We start from the raw sequence: 27,256 nt of genomic DNA on the forward strand, positions 1-27,256 counted from the left end.
TTTCTGAAAATCACAATTGAATGTACTGGTGGAGGTGAATGAGCCAGTGAGCAGAAAGATGTCAAGTAGGTTACATTCAAACCACAGCAACTGTACAACATTGCACTTAATATTGGCTAGAAAAATGAGTGATAAGCTTCCACCATAATGCAAAACACCTCAAGCTCCTGCTTCCTTCCCCAAAGTGATACTTGTACCGTGTACTGCCTTTTCTATAAAAAGAAATTATTTTGCCTCAAAGACATTGTATTAGAGTTGGGGTGTTTCTAACTGACTTATGGGCCATTCAACTTAGTCACAACAAAAGCTTCACAAAAAGGTATATACACTTATACTAATAGCACTTGAAGAAAAGAGTGAGGGGAAGGTCCTTCATTAAGCCTGTCCATCACCATTTCAACACGCCAAGTTGGTTTTGACCTTGAACAATTGAGAACAGACACATCACTGAGCACATTAAAAGGCAAAGAAATATAGGGACCAAAGGCTCACACTTCAGTTTTAATGCCGAGCAGTACTGTATGAATTTGCAATAATGGAAATCATGTTTGATGGATTATTTTCAAATTAAAACTGGAACCAGTGTCACCACGTGCTATTTCTTTCCTTTACAACATTCTGAGTAGAAGTCATTCAGTATTTAATGACTTCCAATAACACACAACAAAAAAGCCATTAGTTTACGAAAAGCAAAATTTATTTTTATTCTAAATTTAACTCAGAAGAGAAAACCCCCACAAATTTATACCATTTATAGTACTGTGTTCTCTTTTGGCAGCCACATTTTGAAAAGGGATAGAAACAATCTGAATAAGGGTGAAAAAAACGTTGTTGAGAAAACAGAAGACAATACACTGTGCCCAGTTAAAGGATTCAGAAATATTTAAGATAGTATAAAGGCAAAATTATTCTGATGTCTGCCTGGGCTTGACCTATAGCACCCAGTACTTCTGTCTTGATACTCATCATTCTTGGTTGTTATTCCTTTCTAATTGTTGTTATATCAAACTATTAGCTCCAGGAGAAGGTCAAGAACCCTGTCTGTCCTACTTACCTATCTACTACAACTGTAAGAGTGTCTGACAATGAGCAGAAACTTTATATTGTTTTATGAATGACTGACTAACTAAAGAAGAGACTGCAATTTGTGTGTGCCCCAACAAGGAGAAGTAACTATAATGTCTATTATGGCTCAATAAGAGGTTGAGTATTTTCTAACAGTCAGAACCACTATGATCTTTAAGATGCGAACTCTGAGGCCTTATGATTATAATATAGACCATTCTAAATTTGGGCGATAATTTGAACTAAAATTAACAGGACCCTTTTCTGTGATTGGAAATACACAGGCAACTTTTCAAATCAAAGAGGTTCAACTCTCACTTACCTTCTATTTGGCTATATATTTATCTTGCTTCAGTGGAATCAAAGATAATATAGTACTTGCTTTACTAAAAACCATTTTACTTTTTCTATTGACCATGTTTTCCTTCAAAATTTCTGGACCTCAGAGTTCACTTAATAGATTCAAAATAGTATTCCTTACTAAAATAGGCTTTAACATTTTGGCCATAGGCAGGAACAAAGTATATCAAAGGGAATTAATAAAGTGCATTCACCCTGATACCACTATATATAATCATACAAACTGTCACTATACTTTATGAAAACAGGGTCTTCTTTTAATCACAATGTGGATAAGCTACTTACCACAAAAGAATAATAAATCTTGAATCCAGGTTTAGCCACAAAGTAGTCATCAGACTTAAATGTTATTTTAATTTGGTTTGTCCTTGATGTTATCCTTGGAGGAACTTCCTTGTGTCCACACCATCGTCCTCTAATAATGGTACTGGTTTCAGATATATCTTCAACTTCCACAAAATCATACCTAGTATTAATTTAACAAAAATAAATTTTGATTAAAGTCGACTTTGAAATTCATACTTTCATCAAATTAAATCTACTCTATGTGATTTTTTTATGACCTACTAGATGAAATAAAAAATTATAAGCTATCATTTTATTTTTTAAATTATATTTTATTGTGTATGCTGTTATGGTTCCCAATTTTCCCCCTTGCCCTCCTACCCATCATCCCCCACTCCCTCAGGCAATCCCCATTCCTTTGTTCATGTCCATGGGTCAAGCGTCTAAGTTCCTTGGCTACTCCATTTCCTGTACTGTACTTTACATCCTCATGGTTATTCTGTAACTATCTATTTGTATTTCTTAATTCCCTCACCTCTTCACCCATTCCCCCCCAAATCCCCTTCTATCTTGCAACCATCAAAATGCTTTCCATTTCTATGATTCCATCCCTGTTATTCTTATTTGCTTAGTTTGTTTTTTAGATTCAATTGTTGATAGGTATGTGTTTATTGCCATTTTATTGTTGATAGTTTGAATCTTCCTCTTTTTCTTAAATAAGTCTTTTTAACATTTCATATAATAATGATTTAGTGATGATGAACTCCTTCAGTTTCTTCTTGTCTGGGAAGCTCTTTATCGGTCCGTTGATTCTAAACAATAGCTTTGCTGGGTAGAGAAATCTTGAGTGTAGGTCCCTGTTGTCCATCACTTTGAATATTTCTTGTGAATCTCCTCTAGCCTGCAAAGTTTCTTTTGAGAAATCAGCTGACAGTCTTATGGGAACTCTCCTGTAGGTAACTAATTTCTTTTCTCTTGCTGCTTTTAGGATTCTGTCTTTATCTTTAATCTTTGGCATTTTAATTATGATGTGTCTTGGCATGGGCCTGTTTACATCCATCTTGCTTGGGACTCTCTGTGCTTCCTGGACTTGTATGTCTATTTCCTTCACCAAATTAGGGAAGTTTTCTTCCATTATTTTTTCCAATAGATTTCCAATTTCTTTCTCTTTCTCTTCTCCTTCTGGCACCCCAATTGTATGAATGTCGAAACACTTGAAGTTGTCCCAGAGTCTTCTTATACTTTGCTCTTTTTCTGAATTCTTTTTTCTTGTTCTAATTTGTTGTTTTTTGTTCCCTTATGTTCCATATCCTTGCTTTGATTCTTGGCTTCATCAATTCTCCTGTTGATTCCCTGTAAATTGTTATTTATTTCAATTATTATATCCCGTATTTCTGCCTGGGTCTTTTTTTTATGCTGTTGGGGGACTCACTAAGTACCTAGAGCACCCTTATAACCAGTGTTTTGAATTGTTCATCTGATATATTGTTCATCTCCATTTTAATTTTTTTTTTTTTTTTGGCGTTTTCATCTATTCTAACATTTGGGCTATGTTTCTTCATCTCTTCACATTCACAGCCTCCCTGTATCTGTTTCTGTGTATTAGGTAGAACTGCTATCACTCTTTGTCTTGGTAGTGTGGCCTAATATAGTAAGTGTACTATAGGGTCAAGTGACACAGCCCCTCCTATCACAAAGCTGGGTACTCAAGGTGCTCCCTCCCTGTGGACTGAGTAAACCCTTCTCTTGTAGTTGAGCTTTGATTGCCATTGGCAGGTCAATGGGAAAGATTTAGCCAGGCCAGTCAGCTGCATGGACTGGCTGTGACCACTGATCACCAACTTCCACCCTCCGTGGAGGATCAGCAGTGCAGTGGTTGTGTTCCAATGTGGTCTGTAGCTGTCCACTGGGTGTGCAGTGTCTGGGGCTTCCCATGTGGTACAGGTCAGGGTCAGCTACCACCTATGTTCTATCTGGGCCCACTCAGCATGAGCTACAAAGCAATCTACATATGGTTGGTACTTGTGCTAGGCTTGGAGGTTCCCAGGTGAAACTAAAGTGTGATCTAAAACTAGCTGCTCTTAGGTGGGGCCTGGGGCCACTTAGCCAGAGGTATGGTGGCTAGGGGGCCTCTGAGGCTGGTTGTTGCTTGTTTGAAGGGATTTGAGAAGATGTGAAGGATGTGCTGAGACCAGCCATTCATATAGAAATGCCACAGTTAACAGCTTGGGTGGGCTCTAAGTTGGATGGGGCAGAGCCTCAGGTATTCCTCAGGGCAGAGAAAACTGTCTGAGATAGGTTTATGGAGTCTCAGATATGGCTCCACACTGCCACTTCTGTGACTCTGTTGGGGGAGGACTCAGAAAAGGAACAATGGTCTCCACCCATCTTTCTGTCTGGGAGAAAGCTGTCCTCAGCTCTCACTCTGATACCAGACACTTTAGTTCCTCCCGCTTCACTAGTGCCCTTCAAGTCACTGCCCTGGTGCTGGAGCTCAGAGGGAGTGAGTCTGCTAGAGACTACTTCTGTAGTTGTTGGACTACCATTTAACTGGCTTTCTGATGTTTTTGAGTGATGGTTGTTCTGTAGTTTAGTTGTAATTTTGATGTGGTTGTGTGAGAGGGTGAGCTGCGTTTACCTACGCCTCCATCTTGACAACTCCAGGGCTCCCTTGGCTCCGTGCTCAGCAACACCTGGTGGAAAACTGGCATCAGCCACAGCAGAACCTCTGCCATGGGTCCTGGGGGCTGGCTAAGCTATAGACATTTTTGAAGTGAAGCTAGTTTTTGGATTAGGCTTTACAAATTCAAACCTCCACAATCTGTTCTGTAAGAACCTATACACACATTTAGCCATGACTGTTCCCAAATCATTAATAATTAAAACAGGCTACCTTCTGAGCATCTGGTTTATAAGGTTTTCCTGGAAAAACTAATAGCTACAATCTATCATCATATTTGAGGAGATGTAGCTCTAATTATATGTCCAAATATTTACTATATAAAGTTTTTCAAACAAATTTCCATTTTGAATTAATTTGTCACATTCCATACTTTCTCTAAAAAGGGAGATCTGTATCTGTACAGCACTATAGAATCAGCGCTTCATTACATGAAGGAAATCACTAACTCCTCTTTTTGGAAACTGTCCTTTGAAAGGATAATATCATAAAATATGACTTTTATCATAATGGAAATCATATGAATTGAGTAGAGATGTTTGCTAACCAATACTGTAAATATATGGGCTGGTTAAACCAGTGTGTGAATGAGCTTAAGACTATAGGTTCCCCTTTGCCGTTGGTCAGAGAAACATAGAATGCCAGGATTGAGGAAGATAGGAAAAATCTCTTTAAATATTCCTAATCATTTGATCCTTGAGGTGCCTCCATACCATCCCACTTTTCCATCACATAGTAGGACATCATCAGTGACAGAGTTGATATCTTCTAGGGATCATTAATTCTATTTTCAGAACATCCCAGATTGTGGAATACAGTACTTGATGAGATGAACTGTCCGTCTTCTAGTTCTGAGCATCAATGTCTCTCTCCTCCACTGTACCTCTCCCCAGATTACTTCTCAATGCAAATGGTAAGTGTTCACTGTGAACAGTAGCCATGAGGTAGGTTAGTAAAATGCTACAGAAATTCCTTGGCAAGTAGAATGGGGAAACTGAGACAGATAATTAAGTAGCAGGACGATTTACAACCAGATAATATCAATACATTGCAAGGTTTTATCTTCCCTAACCAAGGACACTTAGGAGCAAATGGTTTACCCATTCCAGACCATGCCAGGACCGAGCTGGTCTGGTCCCTCTCCAGTGACATTCTTTGAAGGTGAAACTTATCAGAGAATGACCCTGATCCCTCTATAATCTCATTTTCATGCATCAACATATCAAAAGATGCACCTGAAAAGCTTGTGAGTATTCTATTGAGATCCTCCTGTGAGATCTCCCCTAAAATTTCTACATTTATAAAACAAATAAAAACCCTAAGACAAAGGACATATTGTGTGCTCTCTGGAACATGTCTGCACCTTCCTTCTCCTTCTTCCTACAGGCGTGTATCTTCCTTCTAAGCTCTAAAGGGTCCCAGAAGCTTGCAACCTGGGGATCAGTGGGCAGTGGCAGCTTATCCTGGCTAACCCCCTGAACCTGTCTCCAAGGGCCCGCCTTTTGTCTCTGTAACTTGTTTCCTGAATCCACACAGCTGGCTCGCTTCTACAGCATCTGTGGCTTTCTTTGTAAAGGGCCAAGGCAGCTCCCCCTAGGCTCACTCCTGTTGCTATAATCTTGTTTCTTCCATCTTAAGCCTTCTTCTGGTTCACTGGCCCCAGCTTTAATAAATGGACTCTCAAAATCACCTGGACTCATATCATGAAATTTTTCCTGGACAAAGTCAAGAACCCACACATTTCAGCCTGTGCCAAGGCAGACCACACTTGGTCCTGGTCCCATTTTGGTGACAGCAGCAGTCTCACAAACATTTTATATTTTTCTTTCACAGTTGCCAAGAGGAATCGGTATGAGAAACATCACACCTAAATATGAAAAAACATCCAATGTGGCTTTGCTGGTCCTATCCATGTACCTACCTCAGAGCTCTTATTGGGTTGGGCAGGTTAATCTAAGGAGGTAAACATAATAATAAGGGTATTAAATTTTGTTAACAGTGATTTATGAAGCCCTTGTGCCTTTTGCCTCAGTTTCCTTATGAGAAGAATAAGAAGGTTTATACAATTTTTACCAGCTGATTATCTCTTGGGTGCTGTGTAAACTAATTATTTAACATTTATATGGTGCTTGGAAGGTGAAAAACACTAACAAAAAATCATTACTCAAGCAATAAAATATTACAGTGTAAACATCAAGGAGGCTTTGGAACAGATGGTAGAAAATCAATTGCATTTCATTTTATATACAATACGTGTAAATCATACTTACTGCACAAAGCAAGAGTATACTTGAAACTTTGTTAATAACTCAATAGGTCATTTTTGTTTTTTAAAAAAACACATCATCGGTGTAACTTTTACTCTGTATCTGATGTTAAGAGAGCACCATTTTGTTTCTTAGGGAGAGTCTGAGGCAAGTCACTGATCTGTGTCTTTCCCTTCTTCCTCTCCCCTTTCCACCTCTTACTCCTCTACCTCTCTTCATACATTTTGAGAAGTGGGTAGATTTGATGTAGGGTCAAAAAAAAAAAAATCCTAAATTCCTCTTCTATTTTAAGGCAAGGATGCCAAGAGCTCACTCACTACTGGAATCAGAAACCCTGCTCAGTTGTGAAGAGCTGGCTACCCCTATTCCATGTCATCACCTTTAACAATCTTTTAATAGTGTGTGTTTTTCTCACAATCTTTTTTTTTTTTTTCCCCCAGAAGAGAAAATTAGGTCTCTCTTTCAAGGTTGAAAAGACACAAGATCTGCTCTAGTTTATTCTCTTTGTAAATACTGACTTGTTCTCCCTGGATATATTTGTATCTGTTTCCTGGCATACACTTCTTTCTATGGTCCTAGGAAGTAATAGTCACTACTATTATTCTTAGAAAAAAATAGCAAGATAATAAAAGCTGTCAGCATAATAATCACGCAACAAAAGGCAGCCAAATTTGAGGCACTCTCTTTTTATTATTCAAAGGAAAATAAACTTGCCGAAAGGATTTAGTAGTTCAGTAGTTCATTGACAATGCAAAACAAGTGTGTGCAGTTAAGTACAGAAAAGGAAAAAAAATCCTCCCCAAGTCTTATACATGCTAATTAAGTGAATAAGATGCTGTGAACAGACGATTCATAAAACAACAGCCAGAGTTTTTTTCTAATAAATATACTAAAAAGGGAGATTATGAGACATGGTTTTCATCTTCTAATGATGACTCGGAAACCACAGGAAACTGACAATCCGAGGGGCACACAGACCCTGGGGTTGCTTTCTCTCCCCCCTTTCATATATATCCGAGGCCTTAAAACTATGATTTCAGGGTAAGGTCCTCACTATCATCCTCTTTGAGTTGGGGCAGGAGAAACTATTACTGCTATGCATAGGTTACAATAGTCTGGATTCATTCCTGGAGTCAAGTACGGTGTACACTCTTTACGCCCAAGGCGGACTTAGACCTGAGCCCCAAGACTTGGCTGCAGGTGATCTAGCGTTATTGGATGCATCTACCTGCTCACAAATGCTATTTTAGGCCTGGCCAAGACAGAGGTCTCCCCATTCCCTCCTTCTCTGGGGGTCAGGTACCCTGGCTCTGACAGGTGTAAAAGTGAATTTCTGTGAGTCAGCAGCTGTCTATGCTCCAGTTTATTTTGTCGGCTAGGACTGACATAAGGCCTTTTGAAAAAGAAGTGGTGCATTTTGAGTAAGTCCAAAGGGCCCAGAAGGCAAGTTTAAGATGATATTTTTCAATTCACCTTTTTTTTTTTTTTACCTTGGAAGAGTTCTCTAAAATGGATTTTTCTCCCACTTACCTACAGATATCATTTTCTGCTTCCTCTAATCCAAACTGATTGTCAAAGGCTAGCTGTATCCTTGTTTTCTCCTGGGAATGGAGCCGCCATGTCAGAAGCAGGTTCCTGGGGTAGCTGTTTGGGAAGCGTGGACTCTGCACATGGCCATTTCCTGTCACCTGGATGGTTTCGTCTCTTCGGTACAAGTCTGTGAGGTGATTGCTCTCTGTTAGTAGTCACAACTTGTAGAAATTAGTATGTTGCTCCAATTACAGGAAAGCAAAAAAAGAACAGTTTAAAACAGCACATTTCAAAGCACTTCTTGATTTCTTTAAAAAAGAGACTGAATGGTGGCCTTCTGGTTAAACAAACAACACATACATTTCTTCTGTTATCCCTCACATCCCCAAATATCCTTATACATCTAGATTGGATGCTGAATATTTTCAGTTTGGGGAGCTCTCTTAACCTCATGCTTGAAAGGCAAAAATGAACAGTTATCTCAGAACTCAGGTTCATTTTGACTGGAATTAAAAGAAGAAAATAATTTCAAATAGATTACCCTTCTTCTTTTCAATGTAATATACATAAAAATATTTTTTTTTTACAGCAACGATGTAATAGTATACCTTCATTGATTAGCGTAGGAGGTTGATACTGAATAAATATTGCTGAATGAATGAACAGGTGAGTGAAAAACAAAAACACATTTAAAAAATCTAATAGTGGGCACCAACTCTCCCTCCTGGGAGCACATTGGTGCCTTTCCCCTTTTCTTCCCCAACAGGGGTGCATCTCCTAAACTCTAAGGGTCTCCATGAGACTTGCAGCCTGAGGAGCAGTGGGCAGCAGCATCTCATCCTGGGCTAACCCCCTGAACCTGCCTCCAAGACCCCCTTTTCTCTGACTCCCCAGCGAGCTGACAGCAGCTCTGCTTTGGCTCCCTTCTTCCCTATAACATTTCTAGGGAGCCAAAGCGGTCCCCTCTGGGTTCTCTCCATTTGTTTCCTCTGCCCCGAGCCCTTCCTTGTTTCACTTTCCCCAGCTTTAATGAACATTCTCTCTCTCTCTCAAAAAAGGGGGTCTAATGGTGCTTAATAACCATATATTTTACATTCAAGTGACGTTTTTCAGCGGTTTCTTCATCATGAAAATCATAATTTTTTGCCTTAGTTTTTCATGACTTAACGTAAGTCCAATTCACATTCTCTTTTCTGTGTTGTTTTATAAATAATTTGTCTGGTCTTTTCCTGGGTTCTGAGAGGGAACTGCTAAACACTTAGAATTTTGCAAGTGATAGAAGTGTTCTTTTTCATGACAGACCCCTAGGACCACATCTGAGTTTATGCTAATGAGGGGATCTACTGGGGATCCTAAGTAGTTGTAGAATGGGTGCTGGCCACAACACAAAGGCCGGCCTGTGATTAGAGGGTTTGGGCTTTGAGCCTTGATATCAGCCTGACCTCCCAACATCCCTGTGGTTAAGGAGCATTGGCGATTGGGTCCAGTTACAGCCCTTATGATTCAATCAACCCAGCCTACAGAATGACGTCACTGGCGTCAGCTTCCTGGCTGGTGGTGATACTCACTGACGTGCAGGGAAGGTGACCAGTCCTGAGGAAGCAAAACCTTCATGCTCGGGACCCTGCCAGACTTGCCCATCACATACATTTATTTGGCTGGTTCTCATTTGTACCCTGCATAGTAAAACTCTAATTTTAACTATAGTGCTTTCTTAATTTCTATGAACTGTTTTAGAGTGAATGAAAAAAATGGGAGTCCTATAGAAAGGAATCTCACAGAGTGACATGATCATAAATTTCTAACTGGGCAGGTCATTGTGGGTAACCAGACCCCAGGCATATAACTTGTTAGTAAAAAGTTTCTTTGCCTTAAGCAAGGCCTGTTCATTGTTTCTGTGCACCTAGGCTAACACACTTTTGACATAAGCCGAAAAGCCCTCAGAAAGCACATATTCTTTTTAAATATCCTGTAATATAATCCCCTCACCTTGCTTTTTCCCATATAATCATTCTTAGGTTTTTTTTAATTCTGAATGCATAAAAGAAGCTGCAAAACTGTTATTCCCGGAGCATTTGAGATCTAGCTACTGGCATGTCTTCAGTTTGTCTCAAATAAGCTTCTATACAAATTCTCTGTAGGTTTGGACATTTCCTACATTAATGCTAACAAATTATCAAGCCTGAGGGGCTTGTGGGAAACCCTGAATTTGTAGCCAGTTAGTCAGAAGTGTGGGTGATCTGGAGACCCCAGATTTTTGTAGATGGTGTCTGCAGAGCAGTCTTGCAGGGACTGTGCCCTTAGCTTGTCAAATCTGACCTAATTCTAGCTAGCTTATATCAGGGTCACATTTCACAGTGGATCCGTGTTTCATTTCTCCCAATATCCAGAGGGCTTTGCACTTGAGATTTTGGCTTTTTAGGCCATCCCCTCCTGCCTCCCCATGAACAGATCTCCAGCCACAGTCTATTTCTGTTCCCCCGCAGAGAATTTACTTTGAGGCCTATAATCAGTGAGCCTGGTCAGGAAGACCTAAATTGCTGGTGGAAACCACTGAAAGTTGGGCTGCTGAGTGTGGCTCTTGAAATTTCCAAAATAAGAGAAGAAGAATGAACAATGAATCAGCATGCGAAACGTAAAGTCTTCTCCCTCTTTTACAAATGCTCTGGTGCATAATGGAATTTCAACTTTTTTTTTTTTTTTGGCTCATGCTGTGTTTAAAGTGTTGCACTTGCCCAGTTAAACTATGTGTGGGAGAGAGAGTCCTAGGAAGAGCAAAGGGAGCAGGTGGCTAAGAGGTGTCCACACTCCCTGCCTGTAGACTAGGGTGCTGGCTTTGCAGTCACGCCACCACCTCCAGCAAGCTCAGCTAAAGACAGCCTCATAGGTGCAAGGAACGGTTTTCCCAGTTGACTCTTTACTCTTCTTGTCCCTTTACCTTATGCTGAAAATGAAGCCATGAAAATTGCTTGTCTGCTCATTTAGTAAATAGGTGAAGGCTGTTTGCTAGGGGGAACAGATGTGTGCTATCAACCAGTCAGTCAACAATCGTTTATTAAGCACACAGTCTAAAAAAATGCATTGCCCTATTTTCAACCCTTCTGTATCTTGATTCTTACCTTCAGAACTTTTGCCATGTTTTCTTACCTCCAGTACTATTCTTTATTTACAATTTCTCTAATCAAAAGCAAATCTATTCTAAAATAAAACTTTATATCAATAATGTAAATAGCAACTGAATACCTTGTGCCATGAGTAAAAGATAACTATAAATCTAAATAGATAGCTATTAAATTTTAAAATATCCCATCTCACATGTTCAGATTTCTCATTTGTAAAACAAGAATATTGAGAAGCACATTTTCTCTTTGGTCTCTTTCAGGGGTAATAGTCTGTGGTTTTATTTTATTTAATTTTATAAATTTACTGTTCCAGATGCTATATTAGGTTTGAATATAATTTAGGAATGTTCAAAGAGCAGTTGTCTTTATGGACATGAAGAACAAAGTTGATGCACAACACACAGTGTAAACAGGCACAAAGCAATGTAAGTGCTGCGTGTAAATGCGATGGTGAATTAGAAGCAGGGAGGGCTACAGGGCGAGCATGGTGAATACAAGGTGTGTTCCCAGGATCGCAGTAAGAGGACTAACCCAACCAAGCGCAGTCCAGCTGGGACATATGGTGGGAGAACTGCATGCTTTAAAGGCAAACTACGGAAATATCTGAAAGGCAGGCAAATGTATCTGCACTTAACATAAGTGGGAACAGGAAAGCTCTGGAAAGGGAAAAAGGCTTGTTGAAAGAATATTATTAGCTTGTTGGTGCTGTGAAAGAGGAACTGGAAGGAGAGCACCTGCAGCAGGACTGTGTCCGAGGAGGCAGAGCAGTCCCTCCTGATCGCAGGGGATGCAGTCCAAGACCCCCCGTGGATGCCTGAAATGGGATAGCACAGAACCTACATATACTGGGTTTTTTCCTACACATACATCCCTATGGTAAATTTTAACTTATAAATTGGTCTCAGAAAGAGATTAACAGCAATAATTAATAATAAAATAGAATAATTGCAATAATATACCACAATAAAAGTTATACAGATGTGGTCCCTGGTTTTAGGGGATCCCTTGCTGAAGTCTTTGTATAGACTCAATGCTTTCTGGTGTAACGTGTTGCCCTCAGTTGAAACACTTTTTCTGTTCACGTCTTCCACTCATAAATTTAGTGTTGTTTTTTTTTTTAATTTTAACTAAGCACTTACCACACACCATAGCTGTAACTCTTGCAGTTTGAGGTACAACAGCAAAACTATGACAAATCTATTTTTCCTTCTTACAATGTCACAGATATAAGATTTGCACTTACTGTGGATCTTAGCAACCTCTGCATATGACTTCTTTTCTTTTCCTAATTAAGAGCTTTAAACTTTCACTTAAAGAAAGTACTTTATGGCTACTCTTTGACATATCAAAATTGTCAGCATCTCTACTCTTGCCCTTTGGGATCATTATTAAGTTAAGTAAGGGTGACTTGAACAACAGCACTGTGATACCTAGATTTGATCTGATAACCCAGAGGGCTACTACCTAATGAGTGGGGAGCAAATACAGTGTGGAGACACTGGACAAAGGGATGGGTCACATCCTGGGTGGGATGGAGTAGGACTCCAGAGATTTCATCACAATACTCAGAATGGCATGCAATGTAAAACTTATGCTTAATTTGCTTACTTCTGGAATTTTCCTTTTAATATTTTGGGACCAAAGTTGCCCTTGGGTAACTGAAGCTGTAGAAAGTGAAATCTTGGATAAGAGGAAACGATGTAGTTGTTAGAGAACGAGATTCTAACCTAGAAGGGCAGGTAGCAGTAAGTCCGCACCAGGGAAAAGAAATCAAAAGGAACTTGGAGTTAGGAAAGAAACACAGAGGGATGAGTCATATGTAGGAGCGACATGCTTATCCAAATGTCTGGGTGCAGTGTGGTAACATTGACACACAGTGGCATGTGGAGGGCAACCAGTTTTGAGGAAACATGTTTCGTTTTGATGTGGCAGCGAGAAATTCAAGTGGGAGTAACAGGCTTTCGGGAATAGAGCACTAAACCTGATGTGGGAGAATAGAAGAGTTGAGGCAAGGGCTTAGAAAGAAAAGAGGAAACCTTGGGAATTATAGAGTCCTCTCGGAAGTGTCCTCAGAAGTGAGGATAGGTGTGGGTGCTGACAGACATGTCCAGGAGGGGCTGGTGACAAAAGGTTTGCCTGGGAAATCAGAGAAGTGATGTCTGGGAGGGAAGCAGGGGACCCACAGCAGTGCCATGTCCATGTCAAGTTGTCCAGAAAGAGGCGATTTCAAGAACCGAGAAGTCAATGGTGTTAACATACAGAAGACCACGGAACCTGTCAATGACGTCCCTGTCATCCTTTATATGTGCACTTGCAGAGCTTTCTGCAAGTAGAAAAATGACATTTTTTTTTTTGTAGAACATTATTAAAGACTAGAATGTCTTAAAGTACTAACTCCACTTTAATGAAATACCAATTATATTTTTGAGAAAGCTGTGTTGGGGGTTGGTGGGAGGGGCTTTCCTTCTTATGTGTAAGTTTATTAATAACTTGTTTCCAGTTTTATAAAGTTAGCATAGACCCATGTTCCAGTATACTGAACGAGAGGAAAACAATTTTTTTTTAAAAAAATCTTATTTTCTGATTTATTTTCCCTTAAAATCAAAATATTGTGAAAATCTACGTCTATACAATCTAGATATCAATAACAGTAAATACTTTTAGAGTGCTTATTTTGTGCAAGGCATTGTTCCAAGCACTTCGCATGTTTTGTTTACAGAATCTAAACACTATTAAATATGACTGTGTGTATGTGTGTATGTATGACCATCTATACTTATAAAAACTCTTTGAGTTTATTATTACCATTTGATAGATGAAGATTCTGAGGCACAGACAAGTCAAGTGACTTACTCAAGATCACAGGGTTAGGAAAGGGTGGAGTCAGGATGCAAATCCAGGCGATCTGGTCCCAGAGCTGATACTCTTAACCACTGGTCTAGACAAGGTATTCTTCCTTCTGAGTCTGAAATTTGCTAGAGGGAATCTTAGATTCTTTGCTATCTCTAGAACACTTTGACTTTTGAATCACATTGTTTACATATAATGGATAACTTCATGCCAACTGTTATTCTTAGCTGAAGAGTTATAATGAATTATAGATATACAGAGTAAGCTACAAGTTAAATCTGAGATAACCACCAAGTATTGTATATAAAGTCACATTCCTGAATGAAGGTATTTACTTTGGTGTTCCAATAATAGCAAACATTTATGGAGCAATTATTATGTGCCAGGCACACCAATCGTTTAAATACCCTACCTCATTTAATCCTGTAACAACACTATGCAATTAATAATATCCACATTTTACAAAGGAAGCTCAAAGAGTTTAAGAAACTAGTGACCTCAGGACACAAAGCTAGTAGTGGAATCAAGATTTGACCCTAGACAGTTTATCTTCAGAACACACACTTTTCAACTAGAGCACTGTACTAGCTGTATAACTATTACAAAAAACATGATAGATTTCATTTGTATAGAATTTCTATGTATGTTTATATGGAAAAACTATAAGTTCTTATTTTGCATTTTAATACAGAAGGAGGTTTATATCCTCAAAAACTGAGTATGGCATTAGATTTTTTTTAAAGGCAATTATTATGGGGAAAAAAGCCAAAATGTTTTGTGTCTGCCCTGTCCCCAGCCCTTTCTAAGCTCACTCAACAGTATTCCAGGAGCTCGTGAAGTCACTGTGGACCCTGAAACAACCGCCCTCCCAGTGTGGTCTGCAGCCCAGCCTCATCAGCATCACCTAGGAGCTCCTTAGAAACGCACATTTTCAGGCTCCCCCAAGACCTACAGAAGCAGGAAAGCTACAGGCGGAGCCCAGAGCTACTTCTTTTAATAGCCCTCCAAGTGTTTCTGATGCTTCCGAAAGCTTGAGATTCACTGACCATTTCATAATCTCTATTGTTTTGATTCTTATTCTAGACTTCCAAAGTTCCTCCACCTCCCTGCTTTGACTTCATGCTTCATGGATGGCTTTTAATTTTACCTCCCAACTGCTGGCTTGTGATGGGCTCACTCTCCTGTCTTTAATCTCTCCCAAAACATCAATTCTGGTAAACAATGACTTAGGGTCAGAGGCCACCAATCTCAGTGCCTTTGTCCCTGAACACCCGAGTCTCACCCCTTAGCTAGCTTTCCCCTTTTCATGGAATAGTAATTCTGGGTTCCAGTAGAATTTGGTAACCCATTGCCATATATTATAATGTTTAAGGAGAAATGAAATTACAAATAAAGGTAGTATTTTTATTTCTTCTTAGTTTATATCTACAACAACCTAAGATGCAAAGGGCAAATACTGAGTCGTTCAAGTAAAGATTGAAATATTTCATCAACGATTCCATAGGAACAAACAATGATATAGTCATAAACTGTGCTACCTCACACTAATTCAGTGAAAAGGTAAAGACAATGCATTTGCCCCACTTGATACAGAGAGATCTGATCAGATCACTGGGGAAGGGTAGGGAGGGGCCAAAGGATAAGGTTGCTCAAGGCAATGGTAAACAGGACAGGATTGGCTGAGAAGAGTACAAGGAATTACGAGCCAGAAGATTTAAAATAAAAAGAGGGCAGAGTCTGGTTCTTGGGCCTGCTTTCTCGAGGATGCCTGGATGATCACGCTGCAGCTGCCTGCATTTCCCAAAGGATGATATTTTGAATGGGAAGGAACTCTGGGCACAGCCTAGGATGGAGCTGGCCTGACAGAGGGTGACAAGGTTATACTACTTTGGGTGCTCTAGAGGGGAGGAGCTCTGAGGCAGAAGCCTGCTATTCTTCCAAAATTGTGTAGCTTTTGTATATTACATTGTCTTAGTTTGTAAACTAACCCTATATAAATAAGGTAATTAAAAGCTAACAGGAGAAATGATAGGAGAACTCAGGTGTAAAGAGATTAGCCTTAACTGATATGTTTAAGTGATTAAAGCTATAACTAAAGAGTTAAAGATTTTAGCCATAGTTGATAGGCTTAGGTGACTAATGCATGTAGAAAGCTGTTATTTCAAAATTGTGTAGTTTTTGAATAAAGACTCCTTTACAGTATCACCAAACCTTTGTTTCTGGTATTTTGCCTAGAGGGTGGTGGCAGGTATCAGGACCCCACTTAATGACTCCATAAGACATCCAAGAATCAGCAACAAGACTGATTGTCACAAACACTATATTCTTAACCTACAAGCCCAAAGCAAAGAATGGTCATTGAGTCAGGAAATGCCCAAACTGCCAAGGGACTTACTACAAAATTTCATTTGTAAAATGGCTGTTCTGTGATTACGTAACATATCACAGTGTGGATGGAAAAGATCATAGGATGATCTGATCATAAATTCCAAACTTGGTAGGTCATGGTGGGTAGTCATGCCCCTGGCCTATAACTTCTTTAGTGAAAACTTTTAAGCCGGCCCTGTCCATTGTTCTAAGACATCTAGGTTAATACGCCTTTGAAATACCAGAAGTAATACCCCTTGAAGGGGGTATTAACGCTCTCAAGAGAGCACATAATCTTAACTGTCTTGTAATCCAACCCCTGCTTTGCTTTCTACAATCTTCCTTACCTCCCCCTCTTAATTTCAAATGCATAAAAGAGTTTGAAAAACTGTTATTCTATAGAGCATTTGAGATCTTGCCCCCCAGCACATGTCGTCAGTTTGGCTCAAATAAACTCTCATAAAAATTTTCTAGAGATTTGCTGTAAGAGATGCCTGAGATTTTACTGCCTATGTTTTCTTCTATGATTTTTATGGTTTTGCAACTTATATTTAAGACTTTTATCCATTCTGAGTTTATCTTGTTATGGTGTAATTTGGTAGTTTAGTTTCTTTTTCTTTTTTTCTTTTTTTTTCTTTTTGCATGTACCAGCCCAATTTTCCCAATGCAATTTATTGAAGAGACTGTCTTTACTCCAGTGTATGCTCTTGCTTCCTTTGTCAAATGTTAATTGACCATAAAATATGTTCTCCCATGTCAAATATTGATTGATGTGGGAGAACATATTTGCCCATAATATATCTGAAAAGGGTGAATTCCAAAACTATATGAGGAACTTATACAACTCCAAGAAGACAAACAAACCTGTTAAAAAATAGGCAAAGGACCTGAATAGACACTTCCCCAACAGGGATGTATAGATGGTCAAGAGACATGAAAAAATGCTCAACATTGCTAATCATCAGAGAGATGCAAATTAAAACCACAATGAGATATCACCTTACACTTGCCAGAATGGACACCATCAATTAATCAACAAAGAGCAAGTGTTGGCCAAGATGCAGAAAAAAGAGAACTGTTATACATTGTTGGTGGGAAAGCAGACTGGTGCAGCCACTGTGGAAAACAGTATGGAGTTTCCTTAAAAAATTAAAAATGGACCCGCCTTTTGACCCAGCAATCCCACTTCTGGAAATATATCCTAAGAATCCCTAAACATTAATTCAAAAGATATATGTACCCCTATATTTATTGCAGAGCTAATAGTCAAGATCTGGAAACAGCCCAAGTGCCAATCAGTAGCTGAGTGGGTAAAAAGCTGTGGTATGTTTACCCAATGGAATACTACTGGGCAATAAAAACAAGCAAACAAACCTTTTGCAACAGCATGGATAGACCTAGAAAATATTATGCTCAGTGAAATATTATGCTCTGGCTTAAATCAGAGAGAGGAAAAAACATATGATCTCACTTCTATGTGGACTTCAATGAACAAAATAAACTGACAAACAAAATAAAAACAGAGCAATGGACACAGGGAACAGACTGACAGCTGTCAGAAGGGAGGAGGTTTGGGGGACTGGATGAAAAAAGGTGAAGGGAGGAAGCAAAAAACAATGTGTGTGTATATATATATTTATTTATATATATTTATATCACACAAAGATACAGAGAGCAGAATGATGATGACCAACAGCGGGAAAGGCGGTGGGGAGTAGGTGAAGGTGGGCAAAGAGGGGAAAATGGGGACAGAGAGAAACTTTGCTGGGAGTGATTAGTGCATGGTGCGTTGTGCAGAGGATGTCTTATTGAGGTGTACAATTAAAACCTGTATAGTCTTGTGAACCAATGTCACCCCAATAAATTCAATTAAAGAAAAAACAAAATAAAAAAAATTGTCTAGAGGTTTAGGTCTTTCTAACATTGACATGACAATACAAATGTTTATCCAGAATTTAGTTGAATGATATAATATATATACCAATCTCACTTCTGCAAAAGAGCAACCACAATGTGACCACTTAATTTTTGTAGGGTGTAATATATTTCAGAAGCATGCAACTTTGTAAGCTTGTCATAAATAAAAGTTGACAAAAATGTAGGCAGTAAATATCATTGCTTTTGTTCTGTTTTTTCTTTTAAATTAAATTTTGTTTTGTTACTTTAACAAGTAATGAAATTAACACAGAGAAGTTAAAATGATTTGTTGCAAGTCAGAAGAAAGGCTGGTGTATGTGAGAACAGAACCTTGAATTCAGCTTTGCCATGTTCTAGTCCTGGCGACTTTCCCCCACTAAAGCAAACAGCTGCATTAGACACACCATGTCATCTTTCTGCCTTCTGTTTCTCAAACTAATACTTTAAAGAGCTGGGTACTGTGGCATTTAAGATTCCTTCCAGGTCCAAATGACATGACACATCAACAATTTTGTTTCAAGGGGACAGGGTTGCCAGTGGTTGGACACAAGTGAGCCAATGATGGGACCCCGGAATCTGGAGTCCAAAATCTCCAATGGGATGTCTAACAAGGAATGATATTATAGATAGTTGCATGCTGTCATCTAAAATAAGAGCGCAAATGGTGATTTCAACATGCAACATGTTGTTCAAATACATGTTATTTAAAGTAAAATGTTACTCCTTGTCAACCAGAAAAGTGTCCTAGGCACATAATGGCCACTTAGCACATCAATTTGAACACAGTGCAGAGGAATTTAAATAAATCCTTTAGTATAGAAACAATGTATTTTTTTTCTCTTTTGAAATCTAAGTAGAGGTTTCTGAGGCTAGACAGGTACAAGAGACAAAACCTGAAGATATGCAAGTGCTTTACAATTTATTTGAAAGTTTCATAGGAAAGTGAAAAGTAGAATAAAAAAATCATATGCTGAATATTAAATTCCTTGAGGGAAAGAAGTATGTCTTGCGTCCTAACCTGATCCCAGCACCTTTCCAGTCTGGCATATGGAGACACTTAAAATTTACCGTAGTCCCTCTTATTCCTGGGGGATACTTTCTAGTTATAAGACCCACAGTGGATGCCTGAAACCACAGATAATACCGAACTCTATATATACTGTGTATTTTTTAAATATGTTTATATTTATGTGGACTACTCTCACTTCTGTTGAGCAATATATGAAGTCAGGTGAATGACTAGATCCCACAGCTTCTTGGCCTAAGCAAATTAGTAAACTCAGCAAGAATAATGAAGAGTCAGATCTGTGTCTTGCCTAAAGTATTATTATTACCACTACTAAACTGCCTCAAATAAACTTTTCACCCTCACTCGATGAAAACTACATGGTATAGAAAAATGTCCTAGGTTATAAAATAGTACTTTTGTTGGTGAGACATGGTGTGGTGCATTGTTTAACAGGGAAAAAGAAACATAGGAGAAAGGAAAATATAAAAGAGAGTAGGGTAGGGAGACCCTCATTTTAAAATGAAGAGGTCATTTGGAAGAACAGACCCTAAAATACACAACTGAGCTTAAATTAAATTTAATTAGATAGTTTTCCACAAATTATTTCCTAACTTGAAAGGCACAGAGTAGGAGCCTGACCGTGTGACCTGCTAAAAGTCAAAATTAGACTCTGTTAACAATGTTAGTTTAAAAATCAGCCTCAGAGTATTTTCTACATCTTTGTTGTTAGTATTTCCTAAGGCACTGAAGCTTGGGATCGATGAACTCACTCCTCCTGGAGCCTTCAGGGAGGCACTCTTCATCAGGGATTCAGGGTTAACACCTGGCATGTGTTCTTAGCAAGAACTGGTCTTCCAAAAGCCCGTACCAGCTCCCTAGAAACAACAGTCACCTGTGTTCATTCTGCTCTTAAGCAACTAAGCTTTTAGGCAAAGCTGACTTTTAATTAGAATTCTCCAGCAGAGGCTTTTGTATGAACTCAGCAGTAACATAAAACCTTTCTGTTTATGAAATCTGGGGAGGAGGGAATTGGTTGACAGTTATATCTTTTTTTAAAAAAAAATCACATTCTTTTTGCCACAATCAATATGTTAATGTTTCATAAACGACCTTCCTCATATTAACAATTTGGAAACAATGTTTTGGAGAGTAATCACTTGATAATTCCCTGAGCTCAAAATTATTCTTCTTTAAGAATCTGAGTCCAGCAAAAAGGAAAAAAAAAAAGTACTATAAAGCCCTTTTGACAATTTGCCAGAAATAGTCACTGGGAGTGTAATAACTGTCCAAAGTACTACATTGATACTTAAGGGTTTGTTTTATTATTGCACAACAGTGAACAATCATATTCTTTCCTTCAAAATAGCTTTTATTTTTAGATAGATTACAGAAGTGATATAAAATTATATTAAAATGGAAGTAATTTTTGGATTTATTTTTGAAAATTAAAATTAGTAAAAATAAAGATTGCCCTAAAGTAGCCATAGAATATTTTAACACATTAGGATAATTCATATTAATTAATTCTCTGATAAACCTCTTTTCTTCTACTGTAGTTTTTGTGCTGTGATATTTACATGTAAATGATGTAAAAAATGAAATAATAACATTCAGAAATGTGGCAGATGTAGAGGGCAGTGCTGAATGGCATGACACAAAGTATAGAATCAAAGGCTGCTGAAGACAGAGAACTTTTCAATCATATTAACTTAATACCCAGAAAACAAGACAACCTTAATGAAAAAAAAATCTGCTTTAACCACTGCCAACTTAGCTCAGAAATCATGATAACAGGCAAAACAAAGAAAAGTAATAGCTGGGAAGAACTTGATTTAGCATTTTTTTCTCAAAATCATTATAGAAAAACCAATGTTCTTATAAACATTGCCTTGGAAGACTATTTAAAGTGTAAGCTTTGAATATTCTCAGAGAGTGAGAGTTTCTGATATTATTTTATATGTTAAGTTTCAGGAAGAGGTAATAAATCCCAAAAAGCTGACATGAGCTTGACCAGTGTGGAACAGAGAAGATGATCTTGAAATATCTGAATGATTAAAAGCTTGATTCATGTGGCAAGACAAAAGCATTTTCTTAGTCACACCTGAGTGAAGGGCTCATCGATTCGTAGGCGAAAACTCAGAGTTAATATAAGAATCACATGGCTTATTATTTGTGGTTCGTATACAACTACAACTATATATAATATGCACATAAGTTATAGCTCATATAATATATATGAATACTGTATGTATATCTGTTGTACTTAAATGTTTATTAAACTATATACCTTTATGCAATTTATAGTTTCATTCATTTTCAACATCAAATTCCACCTAATTCCAGAACAGTTTTTTCATATATTATTTTAAAATAGGGAAAAATGATTATTGTTAAAGTTAACTCTCCAGTTGTTAGGAAGTGGAACATGTTGGGGCACAGCTGTAACTTGTGTGTGTGTAAATTTAGTAATACTTAGGAAATAATTATTCATCTGATTTCAACCTCAGATATTTGCATTGGTAGCATAAGATATGGATGAATTATAACTTATATTTGGATATCTAAGAGTCAGTTAAAATGCTTTTATAAAAGTAGCACTAAAATAAAGTTTTTGGGCATGCAAATGAGTATGAAAAAAGATTAATCATGTAAATATAATAAAAAAGATGTAAGCTATCTCATCTATATTATCTTGTAAAGAAGTAACTAGTGCTTTATAGGACAAAGCTGAGATGATTTATACAAGTAAATAAAGCTAAATTTTGATTATCTTTGAGTTTTAAAACACAAATTTCATTACCACCTCAGACAGTAAAATTAAAGGCAGTAGGAATCACCAAATATCTCACAATAGGTCAAGTAATTGTCACAACTATAAGATATGAATGCAAGTAGTCCATGCATTGTCATGGTGATAAACATCAGTCTGTCCAAAGCTGATAGCTTTCAAGAGATTTAACTCTAGTGACATATAACTCATGTAACCTAAAAATGATATGGTCATTATAGAAAATAAAGATGAATTCCCAGTATTCTTCAGCATTCTTTACAATTTTGAGCCTATAAAACTGCTAAGCTAAGCAAATCAAATCACACACACACCAAAAATGTTGTGTTACCTTGAAGCTGTGCATCAATAGTGAAGGAATAAGTGATTTTGAAGACTTTTGAGAGTCAATTAAAAAAAAAAAACTTGAACTTACACTTTCACTAGAATAATTAAATAAAAGAGGTTATACTTTTAAGAATAAATTTGTACTATTACCATTTTATTAAATAAGCATTTTGTGTCCTTTCAGGGTGGACCTTTTTTACTTCCACAAAAGCTATTACTAATTCAATGTTGGGTTTTACAATGAACAGTGTTTTAGAATGAAACAAGCCTTTTGTTTCCTTGTCAAATCTCATATTAACAAGTCTCTTCAATATTGTTACCATGTCTGGTGAGCCTCCTTTGTGGATTCTTCTCTTTCACTAAGTACTGTATAGTCAGAGTGGTATTAGTCCGGAGGGAATAGATTATGCTAGCCCAAATCTCAGTGGTTCTAACAACAAAGCTTTATTTCTTGTTCAAACTGCATGTCCACATTGGATTGGTGAGTCTCTGCTTCCTATTTTCTCAGTCTGGGACCTGAGCTAAGGAGGTGTCATCATCACAATATCAACAGTCAAAGCAGGGGGGAACCAGGAGATGCATAATTGCCCGTTGACGTTTTAAAGACTTATGTTTACATTTCACCAGCCAAAGCGAATCACATGGCCAGACCTAACTTCTGACAAGGTGGTGCCTGGAAGAAAAGGAGAACTGGAAGCTCAGGTGGTTTACCTGTCTAGAAGCAAAGAGATCTCCTGGCAAATTAAATTTACATAGCATATCATTTATAATATTTTTGGACTACATGTGAATGTTAAGTTAAAATACTAATTTTCACAATAGCTAATATTTACTAAACATGTTCAGGTACTATGATAAGTGCTTAATGTTTATTGATCTATTTGAAGCTCAAAGGAAACTTATGCATCAGTTTCCTAATTAATCCAAAATTCAGAAACAGAAACTTGCTTATATGTAACAGAGCAACTTTTATTCTATTCTTTATTTACTTAATTTAATTACATCACCCACTCTAACTTTAAGTAGTATCTGCACCCATTTAAGCACATCAGGAGGGGAAGAACTGAACAAATGAGGTTAATATTCACTGGATTTTATTATTCTCATCTCAATACTTCACACATCCAGCTATTTTGGTGCTGTTCACCACACACAGGCAAGTTTGTTTATGGTCCTAGTATCATGTATATTCCCTAGCATCTAGCAGATGTTAATTTGTTTGCTGCAGGAGTAAATAAATGAACAAATAAAGGAACTGTATGAGGTGATACATGATATTGCAGAAGAGATTGTTTTCCATCTCAAGATTAGACTGTTTACCCTTTATAACCATAATTTTAAAGCAAAAATTTAATAGCAAATAACACTATCTTAGGTAGGAAAAACTAAATTATATAACTAAAACAGTCATTTGTTTGGCATATATATACATGATAAAGTCTGACTGTCAAATTAGAAACTTGTAAATATCCTAATACATGATATCCTTTAGAGATTATAAAAATGTTTGCAATATACCCTTGGCTTATGAAATATGTGCTAATATAAAGCAAGTTTAATATCTTGTTATATCACTGTGATAAGTTAGAATGATTTTTTTTTCAGATTCGATAGAAGAAAGATCTGGCCTTTAATAAAGGACAATTCATACTATCATTTAATAAATATTGGGAATGAGATAATTTTGTGGCTATAAATGGTTAAAAGGAATGTTTCATACCCAAATAAGCTAATTCAGAGGTCTACTGTGGTTAACGGTAGCAAAATGGAAGGCTGTATGAAAAAAATTAATGATATACCAGCATCTGCCTAGCTTCCCTGGGAACCCATATACAAGGGTGGGCAAAAGTAAATTTGCAGTTATAATATAATAATTAATAAATAATAATATAAAAATAAACTGTTTTGTGTACTTACAACTGTAAACCTACTTTTGCCCATCCCTGTAATAATAATAAGTAGATAATCTCTAACATGACTAGCAGAAAATAAATCTGAAGCTATTATCTGGGACAAGCCTACAAACAGTCCATCACTCTGTAAGCATTTACTGAGATGTTAGAGTGCCTGAAGGGAATCAGGAGCTGGATCTGGATAGAAAAGGTTCAGGTTTTCATTCTTAGTATGATGCCATGAGGCAGAATGTGCAAATTTTGGGTTCTTCTGTTATTTTTATTGTTGCAAAGTAGAAAAAAATTGTTTTCTATTTCTATAACTTTAAGGTTTCTAGAATATTGCTCTGTTGCTCTGAACTGTTATTTTATTTCATAAAATATGAATAACTGTTTATAAATCTTACTGGATTTTTTTCCTGAAACACCCTCAATAAATTCTAAATTTTAAATTGAACAAGAGTTACTAATCTGTGAGATTGTTCCAGGTGCTGTGCTGTGAGAAACCAGTAGAAACATGGTTCTATTTTCTTCTTAGATTAATAGTCTACTGCTTGAAAAAGAAATGCAGATTTTGTTTATTCTCAAGGAGTCTCAGGTGTGAACAAAGGTACATTTTAAATTAATCTTAGGAAAACTCCAATTTCAGAAGCACAAAGAACTTCAAGTCATCAAAAGCTTTTTGTACTCAAACTAAAAAGGTAAAAGCAGCATTGCCTTAGCATATGGAATATAAAAAAGCATCCTAAAGCACCTGTGCACATATAAAATATAGCTATTTAACATTTTCCTTAAATAAAATAATACACTTAAAAATACAATTTTCTTTTTCTCTTTTTTTTAAAGATTCCATTTATTTTATTTTTAGAGAGGGGAAAGGAGGGAGAAAGAGAGGGAGAGAAACATCAATGTGTGGTTGCCTCTCGTGCGCCCCCTACTGGGGACCTGGTCCATAACCCAGGCATGTGCCCTGACTGGGAATCCAACCAGCAACCATTTGGTTCACAGGCTGGCACGCAATCCACTGAGCCACACCAGCCAGGACGATAAATCTTTTTGTAAAAGATTTTATTTATTATGTATTTTTAGAGAGGGTGAAAGGGAGGGAGAAAGAGAGGGAGGAAAACAGATGTGAGAGAGAAACATTGATTGGTTTGTTCTTGGGACCAAACCTACAACCCAGGCTTGGGCCCTGACTGGAAATGAAGCAGCGACCCTTCGCACTGTGGGACGATGCCCAACCAACTGAGCCACACCAGCAAGACCTAAAAGCACAATTTTCTAACTAGTATATGTGTGTATATTAGACCTGGAAATCTAATTAGAATAAAATAGGGTTTTGGGAAGTGTCAAAACAATAAATTAAAAAGTACCAGAGTATTAATATGCATTAAACTATTCAGCATGGCATATTTCACCAAATTATGAAACTGTGTGAGAGTTTTGCATGGTTGTCCAATTTAGCTATTTACACATTTTCCACTTCTACTTTCACTTTTGGTTAAAAACCCAATCCTTTCATGAATATAAAGAACCCACATGGAAACTACATTGAACACCAGCTGTTTTTCACTATCCATTTCATATCTATGCTACACAGTCCAAAATTTCAATAAGAATGCATTCTCTCTTGATTAATCAACTTCGGAAGCATAGTAAGTACTCAAGAAATATTTGTTGAATGAATCGTTTTGAAATTCTGCAAATAAGCAAGAGTCTCTTACTTTATTTGCACAGCACCACACGTGCAGTTCAATCATCCACTGATCTCATAGGCTCCTTTAGGCTGCAAGTAACAGATGACCAAACCAACAATGACTTAAAGAAAATGTGTTATCACATAGGAAGACTGGAGGTAGAACTTATTCAGGGTTGGTTAACACAAGGCTTTGCAATGTAGCCAAGGCCTCCAGCCTTCTGCTCTGCTCTCCTGGCTGTGTCGGCAGCCCCCCTCAGGGTGTGACGGATGGCCCCAGCAGCTGCGGCTGTCTTGTCCTCACAGGGGAGGCTTCAGAGGCCAAAAAAGGGCTTTCTGCATATGCCTTTCTTTTTAAGAATGCAGAAAACTTTCTGGAATCCCCACAGCCACCCTCGAGCAGGCTTTCCCTCCTTCTTCCTGGAAAGACTCTGGAAACATCTTCAGGCCATGCCAGTCCTGAGAGCGAATCAGAATTGCCGTGACTGGCTCACACTCACACAACACACTTCCCTGGAGAAGGGCAGCTGGGCCTCCCTGAGGTCCATGTCTACCCATCAGGGTTCTGTGTGTGAGAAAAAGAGGAGGAAAGCAGTGGCAGTGGCCACGGATGGCACTGATTTAACATCTGTTGTGTTTGCTTGTGTTGGTATCAAGCTTTAAAAGTCCACCTGAAACACAGGGTCCGGCAGAAGTAATGCCATTGAGTATGGTTGTTAGGTTGCATGAAATCTCAGATGAGATGGACAGCAATTTGAACATTTCACCTAAAATGTCCTATGGTATGCTCGAGTGTGATATTGTTATGTTACAGAATTATATGCTTATGATTTTGTAATAAAAGATTGGATATGGATTACCAGCTCATAAAAAAAGGGCGTTATTTGTGCTGGACCCTGTATATAGTCAACCAATATTTTCTGAATGCATGCTATTCAACATGGACAGGGTACCAGAAGCACTCTTGGAATGAAAAATATTAAAATGACATAGCTCTTGCTCTAAAACGGGTATAATGTGTTTGGTATGAAGGTAGGTTGGCAGAACAATCCTTTCTGCACTTGGCCTTTAGTGCCACTTAATAAATATTAGTCATAGTAA

The 27,256-nt window shown here is 37.8% G+C and overlaps 1 protein-coding gene across 2 annotated transcripts in view; it reads right to left on the reverse strand.

The window, feature by feature from the left end:
• The window catches only part of PDGFD (platelet derived growth factor D), a 237,661-nt gene that overhangs the window by 71,350 nt on the left and 139,055 nt on the right, over positions 1 to 27,256 (reverse strand). The window contains exons 2-3 of one of the 2 annotated variants that reach the window (XM_054592509.1): positions 8,188 to 8,374; positions 1,711 to 1,891 (exon numbers count right to left, since the gene is read on the reverse strand). In XM_054592509.1, the coding sequence (XP_054448484.1) occupies positions 1,711 to 1,891; positions 8,188 to 8,374 (368 nt within the window). Of the gene's footprint in view, positions 1 to 1,710; positions 1,892 to 8,187; positions 8,393 to 27,256 lie in introns of both variants that reach the window. The other variant, XM_054592508.1, reaches the window with a different exon arrangement.

The sequence above is a fragment of the Pteronotus mesoamericanus genome, unplaced genomic scaffold (genome assembly GCF_021234165.1).
Source record: "Pteronotus mesoamericanus isolate MK-2021 breed Mesoamerican mustached bat unplaced genomic scaffold, CSHL_Meso_final scaffold_36, whole genome shotgun sequence".
Lineage (NCBI taxonomy): Eukaryota > Metazoa > Chordata > Mammalia > Chiroptera > Mormoopidae > Pteronotus > Pteronotus mesoamericanus.